Source organism: Mustela erminea, chromosome 1 (assembly GCF_009829155.1).
Source record: "Mustela erminea isolate mMusErm1 chromosome 1, mMusErm1.Pri, whole genome shotgun sequence".
Lineage (NCBI taxonomy): Eukaryota > Metazoa > Chordata > Mammalia > Carnivora > Mustelidae > Mustela > Mustela erminea.
The window spans coordinates 79,021,627-79,040,431 of record NC_045614.1 but is presented as its reverse complement, the minus strand read 5'-3'; the positions used below and the strand labels follow the sequence as shown (position 1 = coordinate 79,040,431).

The 18,805-nt window shown below is 39.5% G+C and overlaps 1 protein-coding gene across 1 annotated transcript in view; it reads left to right on the top strand.

Moving 5' to 3' along the window:
• Positions 1-18,805, top strand: part of RARB (retinoic acid receptor beta) — a 725,834-nt gene that overhangs the window by 347,891 nt on the left and 359,138 nt on the right. The window contains exon 5 of the mRNA XM_032327731.1: positions 1,450-1,905. Coding sequence (XP_032183622.1) covers positions 1,728-1,905 — 178 coding nt within the window. The 5' untranslated portion in view covers positions 1,450-1,727. The remainder of the gene's footprint in view (positions 1-1,449; positions 1,906-18,805) is intronic.

The window sequence follows — 18,805 nt, the reverse complement described above, 5'->3', positions numbered from 1 at the left end:
GAAAAAATGAAAGAAGGTGGGATTGGGAGGGAGACAAACCACAAGAGACTCAATCTCAAAAAACAGACTGAGGGTTGCGGGGGGGTGGGGGTCAGGAGAGGGTGGTGGGGATATGGACATTGGGGAGGGTATGTGCTATGATGAGTGCTGTGAAATGTGTAAACCTAGCGATTCACAGACCTGTTCCCCTGGGGATAAAAATACATTATATGTTTATTTAAAAAAACAATTAAAAAAAAAAAAAGAAATGGAATCCATTAAAAAAAAAAAAAAAAAAGAATCATGCTCTTGACAATGACGCTGAGCTGGCCTGGCCATATGATTCTTGTTTTGGGTCACGTGGGTTTACATTCAGGGCTTCCAGAGTTGGGGACATTCACTGAGTATTGGTCCTTGGGGCCAAAATGAGCCTGGGAAGCCAGCCCACCCTAGAATTCATTTCAGGCTTCTTCCATTCCCAGTCTCAAGGAATTTTAGGTGCTGAGCCTTCCTTGCGTGTCCTTTGTAGGGGCAGAGCAATTTAACCCTCTCTAACAACGTGACCGTAACCAGGAGCTGTTAAAACTAGACACTCTGTGATGACAGGAACCACATTAGCATCATTTCATACTGTGTATCTGTAGTGCCTACATTAGTACCTGGCATAGACTGGTAAGTTAGGATTTGACAGGTAGATGATCGAACAGATAGACAAAGCTGTTATATGGATCAAAGATGGTGTTCTTACAAGATAGATATATACTGTTGACAATAAGAAACAGATATCAGGTATTTCACTGATCTTTGGCTGTGTTTCTTACTTTGTTATACTGGGGAATCCTTTCATTAGGATACAGTTTTTGCCTACAATTATATTTATCTTGTTGGGTATCTCATTCCAAAGGGTTGGGTTGAAATCCCAAATTTGTTCAGATAAAATATGTAACATCTTGGAAACACCTAGGTTATAACATCGTAAAACAATCACTTTCTCTAGAAGAAGCAAGAAAAAACACTTATCCATTCAGCAAATATTTATCGTGGACTACCTGGTACCCTTATAAGAGCTAAAAACACAGCGGTTCACAGAACAGAAAAATTCTGCCCTTCTAGTGAGCATATTCTAATTGGGGGAGACAGGCAAAAACACTCTCACAAAAATTTCTTTGCCATGGAGAAAGCTTAAGCTGAGTAAGGAATATCAAGAAAGATTACTCCGGAGTAGGGGGGACATGACTATTTAATATTGGATGGTCAGGGCTACTTTGAAATTGTGTATTAGTTTTATGCTATACTAGAATATAAGAATTTAAGAAAATAAAAGTAGTGAATATAAGGGAACAGCAGGGAGTTAGGAGTCCTAGATTAATACCTGAGCTTTTTCATCTAACTTGATAAACAAGAAAATATTTTTGACTCATGAAATTTATATATACATATACATATATACACATTTTTTTTTCCTGACAGAATTAGCAGCTCTGGACCTTTAAAGTGATAGCATTTCCCAGCCTTAAACTGAGCAGCTGAGCAAAAAACGCATCCTTCCTGTAATCAACACAGCAAAATGAGAGGCGGAGAAACCATGCTGAGAAGAAGCAAGGTCATATGTTGAACTGTTTTCCCTTTGGCCCAGAAGACAGCTCAGACTCAACACTGGCCCTGAGTTTACCTCCCTCACTTTGGCTCAAGACCTGAAGTGATGTGCTTCCGCCCCAGAGCACCTTCCGTCGTGTGAGGCCCGAAACATGACCACCAGTAGCCACGCATGTCCTGTCCCCTCAGTGAATGGACACATGACTCACTACCCAGCCGCGCCCTACCCGTTACTCTTCCCACCAGTCATCGGAGGACTTTCCCTGCCTCCCCTCCATGGCCTGCATGGCCACCCTCCTCCAAGTGGATGCAGTACCCCATCCCCTGCAAGTAAGTACCACAGCAATTTGCTCTTTTCTCTCGGTTGGTTGGCTTAATGGACCAGAGAATACAGGATGGTTCCCATCCAAGGTGAGTTTTCATTTTACTGGGTTTTGGTTTCTCTGGGTCTGGGATTGTACTTTTAGTTCTCTTGCAGAAATATCATTTGAAAGAGACAAATGGTGCATTTTAGAATTTGGTCCATTCGAAACCTTGTTGTATTTTGCTCTATTTCATAAGATGTCCATGTCAAGCATAGTCAGTGGATATGACCAGCATTCTTGAAGAAACTGGCCACTTGATAAAGAATGCGAACAGTGGGTCAGAAGATGATGCTATAAGAATTGCTGCTAATAATGCCGGATTTAACATCCGTTTTGGCTGTGAGGTCTTTGAATCTCTAACTCTTCTCCTATAAGGACACTATAGATAGGACACTATATATAAGGACTATATATATATATATATATATATAGACATATATATATATGGACACTATAGATACTGTCTTTAATTGTTTAATTCCTATCACATCAGCTCTTTTGAGTGTCTTTGTTCACTTTTGATTCTATACTAAGCTGTTCTCTTTTTAGAATGTTGGATATAAAGTACTATATATAAGATAAAAGTAGTCAGAATTCAAAACTGATATTGACTGACTTATAGAAAGCATCCATATTACGTGATTTTCTTTTTTCTTTTTCTTTTTTTTTTGTTTTAAGTTCTGCCTGTTTTAGGACTAGCCTTGGTTAGCCAGTGAGCTCCCCAGCCTTTGAGAACTAGGTGGGCGGGCCAGGCACCTGGAGATGAAACAGCGCATTTAGGGCGTGGAGCTTCATTAGGGGCCTAAGCGCCTGCTCCAGGCTCTCTCATGGCTCCCCAGTAGCTCTTGAGAGCTCTACCTGGTGATTATTTCAATTTTTACTACTCTTCAAGAAGTTCCTCCAAGTAGTGCGTTGGTCCTCACAATCTTTTCTTGTGAAGTATTGCCTTGTTTTCGTATCGTGCTCTCTGTGCGTTCGCTTCTCCCTTCCACTACAACTCTAGCTCCCTGGGAGCAGGGAGCTCGTGCCGCCTGACTGGGATTCCTCAGCAAATGGTAGGGTGCCTTCAGAAACAGTAGGATGTTTTGATGTCTGGGTGTTTGGGTAGATGGTTGGATGGACAGACAGCTGGACAGAGGGATTTCCTATAGGGCTGTTGATTTTAATCACAGTTACTATCATGGCTGATGTATACTGATTTTCCCTCCTTGTATGACTTGATCATAATTCTTCCCTTCTGTGTTTGGATTTCTAACCAGAATGTGTGACCAATAAAGACATTGAAATTGCTTAATAACATTCTCCCATGCTTCTCAAGTTCAAATGGAAAGTAGATATAGCCAAAGTAGTTTCTTGGCTGTCAGGAGAAATAGAAAAAGTGCCTGTATTCAAAATATCTTCCTGTCCCAAGTGCCAGTTCAAACCCTGTTCACCCAACATGCAAATGATAAAATGAAGTGATCTTCAGCTAACACATGAAGCAGTCTGGCTACGTGATTGTTAAAGCTTTAAAATTCCGCCCAGGAGGGCCTGTATCTAATTCCATAGGTCAGCCAGCCTGATGGATAGCACATTCTACTATATTTCTTTCCTCAGATCACAAGTATATTTTGTAGATGCAGCCAAGGAGCTAAGGCAGTGCTATTCCCATCCTGAGTGATGTAAAGCTGCAGATGGAAAACCCTTAGGCAGCAGTAGCCCCAAGGTCCCAGAAACTTTGGGCTACTTTAGGTACTTATTTTAAGGGAAATACAGAGGATAGTAAGATCTTTCTGCTGAATTAGCATCCAGGAACACTTGAACACAGTTTCAGTATACAAATCCCTCACCCATCTGCTTGCAGATATTTTTAGATCTAAGAATTCTATAGAGCAGTGCTTGGCAAACTACAGCCTGTGGGCCAAATCCAGCCTGCCATCTGTTTTTATAAATAAAGTTTTATTGGAACACAGCCACACTCATTTGTTTACATATTGTCTAAGGCTACTTTCATGCTACACTGTTAGACACCAGATAGCCCACAGATCCCAAAATAGTTACTGTCTTGCCCTTTACAAAAACGTTTTCTGACCCATGCCATAGAGATATGAACATTGGGATAGGAGTCAAGTTAAACTAAATGTAATCTGGCTCTGTTCTCTAACTGGGGATGTTTGATCTTCTAACTACTTATGCCATTCTGAGTCTCAGTGGCTAGGCCTGTACCTGAATGAGCTAGGCTAGATTATATCTAAGGCTCCTTTTACTTTCTTTTTAAGATTTTTATTTATTTATTTGACAGAGAAAGACACGGCTAGAGAGGGGCTCCCACCGAGCAGGAGCCTGAAGTGGGGATTGATCCCAGGACCCTGGAATCATGACCTGAGCTGAGGGCAGACACTTAAAAATGGAGCCACCCAGGCACCCCACTCCTTTTACTTCTAAATATAAGTCCATTTTTTTCATTTCAGAGTTATAATAAGGCACAAGATGCCATCACTACTACGCTGAACCATAACACAATTGTCATTTTTCTAGATCAGAATTGGTCCAATATTAGCAATTTTATATGATTCAGCCTTTAGGAGGAGAGCTTTTGCAGTTCAGAAGAGGGAAGAGAAATGATTACTGTTTTTCTGAGGGCCTTGGGAGAGGATGCTGAGGAGACTATACACCGTAAGGTGGCTGGAGAAGTGGCAGAAAAAGGACAAGGTGCCATAAGTTCAGGCTGGAAACATCAAAATCAGTTAACTTTATACCCTGGCTAATATCTGATTTTATTATTTCTTGCTACAGACAAAGTACACGAAAGCCGCTCAGATGAAAATCATTAAAAGAAGCCACTGTTAATGTGCAGTCTGTTAGCTAGCCCTTGAACAGGGAGCTGTTTTTGTCTTTGTTACAGCCTGAGGTTTAGAAAGACTGGGAAGAAGGGTAAGGTCTTAAAAGTTAAATGTTATACTTTCTCTTGGTTAAAATCAACCGTCGAGTTTTATTCATGTATTGAGGTTATTTAGGGAGGTAGCCGAATTCTATAAAATCTCAATAACTAACAAAACACATGTTTGGGTGGAAAAGCCAGCTGACCTGGAATGCATGTTGGGGAATGACTCCATAAAGAGGGTCATGTTATTGGACTATGGGACTTGCCGATGTTGCTCTCATAATCTGTACACATCCAGATTCTGCAGCTCAGCCAGAAAGAATAAATTCTCTTACCCCTGTAACAACGTTCTTTCAACACCATAGAATTATAAAAGCCTGAGAACCTTCTACCTTAAAATCTAGTGAGAACAATTTCCGTAGCAGCTACTGATATTACTTCCCTTCCTGACACTTCCCACCGTTCCCTTCCGATTCTCCAGCCAGCCTGGTCTCAAGGCCCACAACCTTAACTCTGTACATTTTTATCTTTTTTCCTAAAGTACACCGCACCCCCCTGCAGTCCCACATATAAAAATGTCCTTGACCTACCTTCTCATTTACAGTCATTTAACCTCTCTGAATTTTTCTTCCATCAACTCTAAACTATTTTTATTTAAAGAATAGTCTTTTATAGTAATAGTATTCAAATGTTTTAGGGATAAAGGCCATGTATGAATTTGAAAGAAAAGCTGTTACTAGAAAGGGGTCCATTCAGATAGTCTCCAAGGCCTTTACAACTGAGGCAGGTTAAGGATTCTGGATGTCACAGTTCTGAGTTTCTCCTGCTCCTCAGGTCCTTTGCAGCCAACAGCCCATCTTTCCTTGACGTGTGCCACTGGTGGACCCAGTTATGTAGCATGGAGCACTCGGCCATTGGTCTGACCATTTGTAACCACTCACAATTCTGAGGGAAAGATGTGGCCACTTTTCAGCAATTCTGCTCTCCAGAACTTTCTAATGTAAAGGAAAATAAATATTTTCAGGGAAGAAGTGGCCTGAAAACATTTTCTGTATGTGTATGTCCTTGTCTTTGTATTCTGACTTAAATCTTTACATTGTGGAGTTCTCTAGGAGGTTAGAAATCTGGAGACCTAGAAGAGAAGAGGGAGTGAAGATAAGTGATAAGAAAAACTAGCATGTATTGAGCACCAGTGTATAATCCGCCAAGCATTTAATGTAGTCATTCTTAATCTTTTTAATGGCTTCCTGATACTCTGGCCAGGCCATTAGCAACAGTCCCATTTTGCAGATGAAAACTGTGAGGCTTAGGAAAAGTAAAGACCTAACACAGCTGGTTAATGTTGGCACCAGATGCCAAGGCCAAATCTTGGGGCCCCTAAGTGAATGTTTTTCCCAGTGTGTTGGGTAAAGAGGCCAACTTTAACCCTCAGATAATCCCACAACTCCTCCATGGCTATCTCTTTCCCGTGATGCTTCAAGGAGTCTTTAGAGATAAGGACATTTAAAGGAATTCACAACCTCTTTAGTTCCAGCCATTACCGTGGAAGCAGCTATTGGTTTTCATCCACACAAGGAATTGAGGGTGGGCCCCCTTGTCAGGAAGTCACTGTGGATGGCTCTGCTCAGCTCTGTCCTACAGGCAGAGATCCTGTCATCTCCAGGCAAGCACGACTCCCAACAGGAGGAAAGCCTGATATACTATGCCAGGGAACACTCAAAATTTAATGTTCCAGAGCTCTCTGTGAAAATTGGACAACTGTCCGTCTGTCTCTCTTTATGTTCCTTTCATGGCTGCTTGTTCTATTTTATTGCCACACATGTGCTTTTTTATAGGTTGTTGTAAGCTGGAAAATATTATTAACAGTGTTGGCTTCAGAGACTCTCTCAAAATGATCTCCGTTTAACTCCACAATCTTAAAATGAGAGTTCTTTTCCCTGCTTCTTTAATATCAGAAAGTGCTGTCCTGTCAAATATCACAAAATAGCCTATTCACTTAAAAAAATAAAAATCCCAGCCTTTTGGAGAGACAGACTGTGAGTCTCAGAGTTACCAATGATAGGACATAAATGGGTATTATTTCCATAACTCGTCTTAAGAGAAGCCATGTTCATGCAGCTTGTCTAAAGCAGGGTGTGTGGCCAGTTTGGAATTCTGTACTGCTTGTTAAAGACAACTGGCCCATAGGTGTTGGTCGTGTTTGGAATATACGCAGATTCATGGTAACTAAAACCAACTGGTTAATTCCACTTATCCAGCATCCTTTGCCCTGTAGCCTTGTGTTCTTTCTACTGTAAGTTATATTTGTCCTTAAGCAAAATGACCCCACTGGACAGAGACCATCTCTAGTTTTAAGATGTCTGGGGCTTAGTATGTTGTTGGGATTTAGTGAATGTCAAGTCTAATAGTATGGTCCACATGCACCTTTTTTGTAAACCAGATAAAATAAGTCAAAGAAAATTGCTAGGAATTTGAGTAAACCGAGTATAACAATTTTGCTCATATTATCTGCCTTTGGTCATTAAGTACCTCTGAGTTGCTGAGGCTTAGGGAGGTCAAACACTTCTACCTAAATGTTTTAGAAGAAGTTTATGTTTCCGGTATGATCTAACTCTTTCAGTGGTCTTCAGAGGTTTACAGCCACAGAGGTACTATGCAAAAGTCTTTTCCTTAAAGGCGGACACGAATTGATTACTTGAAGGCAGTATCTCTCTTCCCCAATAATAAAGGAATCTGTGTGTCTTCTTCTTGATGTCTTTACAATTTCCCCAGACTCTGGTCGAGTACAACATGTAACCCTTTGAATAGTTCTAATGAGGAGCTGGATTCATTCTGTTTGTTGAACTTTACCCCTAAGGGATCAGGAATATGTGAGCATGAATTAGAAATAGAAAGATTATTGTTCAATTTCATCAAATTAACTACAATGCCCAAAGGAGAACCTCAACTCTAGCAGTGTGTTCTTGAATAGAAATAGGATTTCAGTCTACACCGACGATTATAAAAAGAGACATGGAGTTTCCTCTACTTACTTTTGCCAATGATTATTCCTAGGGATATATATATTCCTAGGGATATATATATACAAAAAAAAAAAAGACCAAAAATGGAGGAAATAGAGTGATTAATAATAGATTCCTTTAGAAATTCTGTTTATCAGATAGTTAAACAGAGACATTTAAAAGAGAATTTTCGACCTTAGGAAGATTGAACCTTTGAAAATTGAAATCACTCTAATAGCTTTGAGTTGGCTATGACATATGAGACTTTCCATGTGTTCCAAATTTCTGTCCTGATGAATTCATCAATCTACAGCTCCTGTACATTTCAGATGAACTATTTTGGTCCTAATGATGAAAAACTCATGCCTATAACCTTGAGTGATAGGAGATTAACCTCCCATACGAGGTAGATGAACATGAGGACAGGTAAAATTGCCACCAGATGGCTGCCCTCTGGGCCACCTTCAGGATATGTCCCAAGCAGTACCGCAGAAGCTCTCTGACACATGCTGTGTCATCAAAGTGATACAGGCCCCTATTCCACCTAAGAGTTCTATTTTCTATTTTGGCTCCCCCCACAACATTTGAAGGGTTTTTGGTAATTTTAGTGGGGAAGAAAGAAGCAAGAGCGAAGGAGGCAAGAGGAAGTGTGGGAACGAAGGAAGAAAGGGAAGAAGGATGGAGGAGAAGAGAGAGAGAGACAGGAGAAAGACACTGACCCTGCTGTGTGGTCTCCAGGAACTTGAGGCCCCCGGACCAACCAACGGCCAGTGGTACTAGCAGCACTCTTGCTTTTCTTCCTTTGCCATGAGAATAAGAATTAAAAGGGCTGTCATTTATTTAGTGTGCTAACTGCATTACCTCTGTCTACCATCTGGAAAAAGGGAGGCAGAGAATCAAAGACTGAAATAACTAACTTTCCTAAGGTTGCTCCGACAAAAATGACGAGACTGGGTTTCACTTCTTCTTGCTCTGACCAGTCCTCTTTTCACACCTCCATGTTAGAGGTGGATATTGAGGCAATGCAAAGGTTTTTAGGACACTCTGTCTGTCTTTAAGGATCTTGCACCCCTATGGGGAAATCATAATCACCCAAAATCATTTGGATTGTTCTGATTGTTCTCTACTCTCTGAGGCCTTGATTTTAAAAAGTTTGCACCAACCCCTGCCCACCACGTACCTACTGTGCATGTGTTAATTTACTATACATGTCCTGTTCTGCTGTCTTTAGTTCCTAGCTTTCCCTTCTCTACTCATCTGTTCATCTGATGCCTGGTATACAATGGAAACTCATTTAAGGTTCACAGAATGACAAATCAATGGATCTTGCTGATGGGGGATTTTGACAGTTTGCGGAGGTACTTATGGACGTCACAATGATTGGTAGCACTCTAGGCATTTAGGGAACAGGGGCTAGGAGGCTGACCATCTTGCACTGTGCACAATAGTTGCAAATAATAAAGAATTACTTCGTATCCTCATTGCCTTCCCACTGTCCCACCAGACGTTCATGTGAAGAACACTCCCCCCAAAATAAATTATGATTAACTGAATTTACCCATAACTCCATTTTACATATAAATGCAAAATATTATGTGCTTTTATTATCCTGTGAATTATTTAGAACTATAACTGCTGTGTAGATGGAGAGTAGGCAGATCTTTATTTTGTTTGGAATGTTTCTAAGAGTCATTTCCAATTTCAGATAATCATGTCACTGACCACAGGGTATGCTTCATAATTGACTTACCAATACCACCTGTTTTTATCAATCTGCATTTGTAGGTAAAATATTCACTGTAATTCTGCATGTGGGGGCAAGGCTCTTACTGCTTCCTTATGCCTGAGCATTTATATATTGAAATAACACTTATTTTATTTTAAGTTACCTTCTTTTGGGACACCTGGGTGGCTCAGTCAGTTAAGTGTCTGCCTTTGGCTCAGATAATGATCCCAGAGTTCTGGGATCAAGTCCCGCATCAGGCTCCTTGCTCAGCAGGGTTCCTGCTTCTGCCTCTGCCTGCTGTTCTCCCTGCTCATGCTCACTCTCTTGATCATTCTCTCTCTCTCTCTGACAAATAAATAAAATCTTTGGGGAAAAAAAAAAGTAACCTTCTTTGAATTCATCCTTGACATTGTAGTCAGGGCCATATATCGATATCTTTGAAATTATATGTATAGGTGGGCTATATTATTTATGACTTCCATTTTGAGATAGTAAAGCAGGTGTTATAAAATATGTTACTAAAAGAAGCAGTACATTCAGTATCTTGAAGATTGCTGGAATGAGTGGATGGATAGATGAATGACCACATGAATGAATGAGGGAAGAATAATCAACTGGGTCAACTAAACTGCTCAGAAAGGAAATGTTCTACCTATTGAAAGGAAGTTTATAAAGGACAGCAAAAGGTTTGTAAAATCAAATCTGACAATTATTCTGGGTATGGGGCAGTAGCATCGCACTGGGGAAAACCATATACAGAAGACCTGTGGACAGTAGGAAAGTGTTTCATGCTCCCCATCTTGGAAGGCATGCGGGGCTGGCAAGGAACCAGCCAGTCCTTCCTTGCCCCAATTCTTGTAAACCATGTCTCCAGGGCATACAAAAGGGAATCAAATGTATTTTTATTCATTAATTTACTCTTCCAGTATTTTATTTTGCACATACGTATTAGGTATTGGGTAGGCACCTTAGAGTATCTCTGATGGTTTTCTGGGTTAATTTATCAGAGTAATTGATTCTTACTTGTGTGTCATGTCAGCATCTACCTCCAGAAAATGCTCAACATCACTAATCATCAGGGAAACGCAAATGAAAACAACAATGAAGTATCATCTCACACCTGTCAGAACGGCTAAAGTAAAAAACACAAGAAATAACAAAGATCGGTGAGGGTGTGGCAAAAAAGAAACCCTTATGCAGAGCTGGTGGGAATGCAAGCTGGTGCAGCCTCTGTGGAAAAGAGTATGAGTGTCCTCACAAAATTAAAAGTAGAATTACCCTATGCTCCAGTAATTCCACTATGGGGTACTTACTTAACAAACAAAATGAAAACACTAATTCAGAAAGATATATGCACCCCTAAGTTTATTGCAGCATTATTTCTAATAGTCAAGATATAGAAGCAACCCAAGTATCCATCTATAAATGAATGGATAAGAATGCAGTGTATATGAGCATGCACTTCATGTACACACACACACAGAGGACTATTATTCAGCCATTAAAAAGAATGGCATCTTGTTATTAGTAACAAAATGAAGGGATCTAGAGGGTTTAATACTAAGTGAAATAAATCAAAGAAAGACAAATATGATTTCACATGTATGTAGAATTTAAGAAACAAACAAAAAAGACAAAAACAAAAACAAACAAAAAAAAACACCAGACTCCTACATATAGAGAACAAACTGGTGGTTGTTAAGAGAGAAAGTGGTGGTATGGATGAAACAGGTGAATGGGGTTTAGAATACACTTATTGTGATGAGCACAGAGTAATGTATAGAATTTTTGAATCATTATATTGTGTTATATAATCATTCTGTACATATAAAACTAAGGTAACACTGTATTCATTATACTTCCGGGACGCCTGGGTGGCTCAGTGGGTTAAAGCCTCTGCCTTCGGCTCAGTTCATGATCCCAGGGTCCTGGGATCAAGCCCCGCATTGGCCTCTCTGCTCAGCGGGGAGCCTGCTTCCTCCTCTCTCTCTCTGCCTGCCTTTCTACCTACTTGTGATCTCTGTCTGTCAAATAAATAAAATAAAAATCTTTAAAAAAAATTCTGCTTCCAGTGATACATAATTTTAGGATTTATCAGGACTATTATAGATTGAATTTGCATATCACAAAAGATGTTGGAGTCTTAACCCTCAGTGTGCATGAATGTAACTTTACTTAGAATCTTCTCAGATGATCAAGTTAAGATGAAGTCATTAGGGTGGGGCCTAATCCAATATGACTGTATCCTTATGAAAAGGGGTCATTCAGTCAGAAAAACAGAGATAAAGGGAAAGTTCCACATAAAGGTCGGAGTTATGCTTCCACAAGGCAAGAAATGCTAAAGATTGCCAGCCAATGAGCAGAAAGTAGGGGAGTGGCGTGGAACAGATTTCCCGCCACAGTCTTCAGAAAGAAGCAAGCCTGCTTGCCCCTTGGTTTGGGACCTGCTATCCAGACCTATTTGGGTACTCTGCCATAGCAGTCCTAGGGAACTAATAAGGACTCTTAATTTGAAACTCTACCTTCCTACCATTGAAGAAGGAAACGCTGTGCTTTTGATCTTTTCCCCCTCTGAAAGAATCTAGTAATTTAGCTATTTCTCAGAATTTTATGCTCACAATGACTGACTTTTTCTGCATTATGTGGCTGCTTTGGCATGGACTAATGAATATTATTTCAGGATAGTGATTTTTGTTCGTTTGTTTTTGTTTTTGTTTTTTTCCCCCTTCATAGCCAATCTCCCTTGATTCTGGTGGATACAAGTCCATGATCATGAATCACAATGGTTATGTATTTATTTTTTTAATGAATATGTCTCTATTCCCCGGCTTTATTTTGGTCCTATCCTTGGATGCTAAATTCCCACCCCTTTTCTTGAACTTCACATATTTTCTTTAATATCTGTTATGCTCTTAATTTTAAAGAGCAAATTTTGCCTCATGACTCTGCAGAGTTACTCGTCATTGTTATATTGGAACCTATGGAGTCCTGCAGAAGAATCATTCATATTACAAATTCATATTTCAAGTTCCAGTCACTGAAGATTTATTGGTGGCAGTGATCTTACTATAATTATTGGTTATTCATTATCTCAAACATCATGTTATTTGCTCATCCAGCAGCCCTGGGCACTCCTGCACTCTTCCTTCAATCCTGTACTCTTCTCTTGTATACTTAGACCTAGTTTTGTCTTATAGTTACTTCCTTCTGTACCATGGTCTTTATGCCTACCCCCATTAATTCTCCATATCTGGGACTTTTTAGTTACTTACGACCAAAAGCATTTTAAAATAGTTTGGGAGCCACCTAAGGTTGTGCCACGCATAAGCTTCAGGATTCTGGGCCTCATGAAACCCTTCTGGAAAGTGGGTGCCTGGGCCACTGTCTTCTTCTATAATAAGATAAATTTAAGAATATGAAAATATGCATATATAGAGTTGCTTTTTGTTCAGTTTGTTAAAATCTCAAAAAGCCGTTTTATTGACAAAAATGACCCCTTTCCAAGGAGAGTGCATGTTGTTAATTTAGTGTGAAGATATTTTGCCAAATGCCAATAAGTTTTGCAAAGGTTTGGATGAAACAAAATTTCTAGGGAGTTCTGGGATGAAGGACAGTGGTCATCTGTGACCCTGTGGGCACTAATGACAGCAGTAAGTTATGTGGCCATTATTTACCGTGAGTTGCCAAAGGTCATGCTATTGAGAAGTACTCTTCCCATGCTACCCTTAATCTTGGGGAGCTTACAGTCAAAGGCAACCATACTAATTAGGAAAAGTTCATCTGTTGAACCAAAAATGGTATTCATGGAAAGAATTTGGGGGTGGGAGGTGTCTAAAAATGGGGCAAGACAGGTTGCTCTTTTCAGCCCCCAACCTAGGTCCTTGAACATAGTTTTTTTAAAATCTCTGTGTACTTCAGTTTCCTCACCTGTCAAATGAGGATAATAAGGATAACTTCAAAGGGTCACAGTGAGATGTCCATTAGTTGACGCATGTAAGAGTCTACCAGCACTGTCCTGTTACCGGTGCTTATGCTGTTGACCACAGAGCTGCCACAGTGAAAAACCTTATCAGTAGTAGGAGTCCTTGTTGTTACCTGTCCTCTGCACTCGCAAACACCGATGCTGTCACAAGACTGACATTCTTACACTTGCTTCCAAAACATAAATGTTCTCCACGCACAGGTACTTTCTCAAATTTCCTAGAAGTCCGAATTAGGCATATGGAAGTTTTCACTTCCCAGTTTGTACCTTGCCAAGATTTTCCTCTAAGCCAGAATTCACCAGGAGGTGGTCTGGCACTTGAGTATTTGAAAGGACTCTCTTTCATGAGTAACTGTGGTCTGCTGAATAATTTTATATTGATCACAAAGAAGCCACATCCAGGAAAGACATGTGTATTCGAGGTTCTGGTTCACAGACGAGCTCCTTTCAGAGTTGGAGAACTTAGGCAAAAGCTGAACCTTCCTGTCTTTTCAGGGCCTGCAGGCTCTGCGGGTCACTTTGTCTCTGTAAACCATCTCAAATAATGCTTGACTGAATTTCAATGATGTGTGTAATAATGACATTTCTCAAGCTTTATGGTTTTGCTTCTACTAATATCAAGCTACTCTAATAGTGCTTGAATGGTTGTGAAGTTGGCCAGTCCAAAGAAAGATACTTAAGGAAAAAAGTTGTCTTGACATTTCCTACAAGTGAATAGCACTTTAATGATGACCACATGGTTAAAATGAAAGGCTCTCCTTCAGCATACTTAGCAAACCCCTTTTATCAGAATGACTTAAAGGAATATTTGACAGGACAGGGATTAGGGATTTCCATGAGTTCTGATGGAAATCTCTGAAATATGAAGTGGCCTTCACATCATCCTTGACTATTGTTCTGATCACCTACAGGCAATTTTGGGATTTCTTTCTTCTTCCACAAAAAATCTTATTCCAGAACCAAAGCCAAAATAAAAGGAGCCATGTAGCCCTATCAATAGTAGCATTTTGTTCAGTTCTGAATCCCCTAATGGGTTAAGTATATACATATTGCTGCAAAGGTTAACCTGATCTTTAGTACTGGCCACAATTTCTTGATCCCTGCTTTGAGGACAGAAAGCAAAGATCCGTGACTGGTATTGGGCAAACAGAGAAGTGCTCTAAAATAACAGAAAAAGACAAGAGTTGACTCCAGGAATCCAGCATTCCCACTGCAAACACAATGGTCAAAGACGGAACATAAAGAATACGTAAAGAACTTGTAGAATCAGAAGAAAAAGACAAATAATTCAAACCAAGAAGATACAGCGGATTTTATCCTACTCAAAAAGAATTAAAACATATCATATCAACTTCTCATTAATAATTAAGGGACTATAACTCAAGTCCACATGCATACAAGTTACATGAATTTAAGTGTGGTGACAATACCAAGTGTTGGAGAGAATGTCAGTCAACAGATACTGTGAGATATATTGCTGGTGAGAGTCTAAATTGCTGTCATCATCTTGGAAATGGCTCACATTATCCTATAAAATTGAATACTAAGATTTCCTACTACTGAGTCATTCGTCTTCTAGGTAAAGTATCCTAGAATATCTCTAATAGGAATACCAGGATTTATGTTTGAGAAACATAAATAGCACTGTTTGTGAATTGTAGGAAATTAGATACCAACCAAATATTTATGAACAGACAAATGCAAAAATAAGCGGTGGCACAGTCACTAAATTTAATACTACCCATCACTGAAGATGAAGTTCTAGACAACACCATAGAGAGATCACAGAAATGTAGTGTTGAGTTGAACAAATTTTTTGGCGATATATAGGATGGTAATATTTCTTATAAAATCAAAAGAAGTACTGTTTAGAGAAATATATGTAATGAAACTGTCCGTTAAGAAGTCAAAGAAATGATAAAGATCAAATTCCAGGTATCAGATACCTCCTAATGGTTAAGCAGAATAGGTACGTGAGCGGGACAGAGAAGGAGCACCTGGGAGTCTACAGCAGAAGAAATACAGTCCTGGGCGCCTGGGTGGCTCAGTGGGTTAAGCCGCTGCCTTCAGCTCAGGTCATGATCTCAGGTCCTGGGATCGAGTCCCACATCGGGCTCTCTGCTCTGCAGGGAGCCTGCTTCCTCCTCTCTCTCTGCCTGCCTCTCTGCCTACTTGTGATCTCTCTCTCTGTCAAATAAATAAATAAAATCTTAAAAAAAAAAAAAAAAAAAAAAAAAAAAAAGAAGAAATACAGTCCTAAATGCTAAATACCTATTAGTATATTGTATCATATGCACATAGGTTAGGTTTGTTTTTGCAGTTATCAAATATATATTAGAAAGATAAACTATCATTAAATCTATGATGTGCTAGAACCAGAAGACAGGAAAGGCAGAGAAAAATGACAGTAGCCTGAAACTGAAAATTCACATTCTGAAAAAAGGCAAATGGCCAACGAAAATTTTTTTTGAATTTCAGTCTTAAAAGTAATTGTACAAATGCAAATTTAAAAATGAAATGCAAATTAAGATTTTATTTCTTACTAAGGAGAAGGCAAAGATTTAAAAGAAGAATCCCATTGTTATTCAGGCTACAGAGAAACACACTCAGTGCAACCTTGATGGGGAGAATGAAAATTGATACATCCTTTCTATGGAATAATTTTACAGTAAATGACAAGGGCTTTAAAATATTCATACTGATGGTTTTGCATTTTTGCTTCTGTGAATTTATTGGGAAGAAGTAAATGTTTTAGCATGCTTGGGAAAACAGGTATTAGCACAGACTTGTTTATTTAAAAAAAAAAAAAGAAAAGAAAAGCTGGAGACAACCTTCCTCACTAATAAAAGATGACTGATTAAAATAGAGAATAAAGATAATAAGCAGACCTTTAAAATTTTGATGGGGAAACGAATATTTTGACATGAAAATGCTCAGTGAAAAACACAAGTTACAGAACTTATAGAACAGTAAAAGTTTTAACTATTAAGATTTAGGTATTCAGAATACTTAATATTTTTTATTTTAGCAGATATATATTGCATACTTTGGAGGGTGTTTTGTGGGTTTAGGACAGAGACTGAAGAGCATATTCATAGTTTTTATTTCTGGATCATGGAATTATCCATAATGTTCTTTCTGTCTTTATTCAGGGGTTATGCTCACCCTGATCACCTCACTGCTCAGTGCCGGACCCATAGTAGATGCTCACTAAATAAAAGTAGAGATACTTTTTATTGTGTTAATTCAGTTAATTTACCTGAAACAAGTATCCTACCTACATCATTATCCTTGTATTTGAGGTGTCCCCTTAAAGGTGTTCATGCCTGAGTCCATTTCATTTCCAAGGGACATTTCATTTCATTTCAGAGGGACATTTGCATTTTGAAATAGTAACTTTTAAGCTAAGGTCCTGGCTTCACAGTGGTAGAGGCTCAGCAGGGGTAGAATTTCCAAGGAAATATTTTAGAGTATGAAACTTATTCTCTCAGCTTCTTGAAAGCTATGGTATCCGTGTACTCCAGCCATGTCCAAGGCCTCTTTTGTGCTAACAGATTGTAGTTAGATTATAAATGTTATTAGCATCCCTATATATATAAATCATAATTACCACCTATGTGAAACTATAGATATCATTTTTTACTACAAATTGGTGAATATTTTTAATTAACTCATTTATATCCTATTTTATTTGAGAAAAAATTTTATGACAGCTTATAAAAAATATATGTATACCTTTTAAAAAATTATAAAGAAGCATATTTGGGGAAAGAGAGAATAAATATTAGGAAAATGGATTGAAACCAACTTGAGGCCAGTGCATTAAAATGCATCCTACGAGGTATATAATAAACGTTGCTCAGATGACCTAAAAGCCTATCCCAAAAAGAGGGTCCCCACAGTCATATCATTGATAGGGTTCATAAAATGAAGTCACCTAGCCTTCTAGAGAAACACATCCCAAAGATACAGTAAATCCAACTCTGTTTATGTGTGTTCATGTTTTTAATAACATCCCTCAATGTAGGCCAAATTAATCATTTCAAAGCTCAGTCAGGGAAAGCAGGTCCCTGCGGGGGTCCCAAACAATGTCTCCAGGTACACAGCTCTCTCACAATCCGAACCTAATCCAAAAATAAATATTAGAGTGTCAAGATAAATAAATGGTCTTCATAGCCTTCAGGCAGTTCTCCATAAAAACTGTTTTCCTCGGCCAAGGATTTTTGTGAGCACTGAAAAGCCATGAATTTGAGGTTATACTCCCTCGACAAGGACCAAGGAGCTGAAGGTCTGCCCCACCCGTAGGAATAGGGTTTTCCCTCACAGAACAATTCTGAATCCACGCCAAAGGGCACCAGATCATGGAAAATGTTGAGCAGCATATTTAAAAGCATAGACCTTGGAGTCAGAAAAACCTGCATGTGACCCAGCTGTATGACCTTTGGATAAATCATCTCCCCTCTGCCCGTCCTCTTGGCATTGTGCGGCCCCAATTTTATCTGCCTGGAAGTAGGGCTAGCATTAACACTGAATGAAAGACTGCTTGGAGGTGCCCTGCATAGAGCTTCAGCTTGGGACATGTCTAAGGAGGCAGGGAGTTATGAGAAGAGGAGGAATGTGAAGTACTTGAAGAGAAAGTGAAAATGGAAAATAATATCAAGAGTGAAGACTCTTTGTCATAGAAGGACAGCTACCTCAGCAGAGGCGACTGGATTCAAGGATGCATTGTCGTCCGCTGGATTAATCTTCTTGGGCCACTGGAAGGAATAGTGGGTGAATGCACTCCCCTACACCCCAGCCCTCCCCCACCCCAGCTGCATCCCCCGGAAACACACTTTCAACTGGGACTGGAGGAGACATTTTATGTGATTAAATATTGAAGCCCTCTTTTGTGTGGTCATTAAGGTCCTGATGTGTGCAGTAATATGATGTTTTTATTTGGGGGGAAATATGATGTATTCCCTAATCCTATTGTGGACTTGCATTACAGAGCCCAGCAGGAGAGGTTTAACTGGCAAGTTCTCTCCGAGGTCACGGGGTGCCACATTTTTTTCATGGAAAGCTTCAACTGCTCAACTAAAGAATGTGTTTCTTTAACAGGGAAATGAAAAAGAGACTGCTGGGTGATTCCTTGAGGTATGCTTAATTAATTCCAATCTATTAATGACGGCAATTTTCTAGTTTCAGATGATAAATGGCAGCCCTTTCTAAAAGGCATCTTGAAGAGAAAGGATCTTCTCCCCACCCCCAGATTTTTTTTTTCCTTTGTCCTTGGCTACTTCTGTCGCTTGC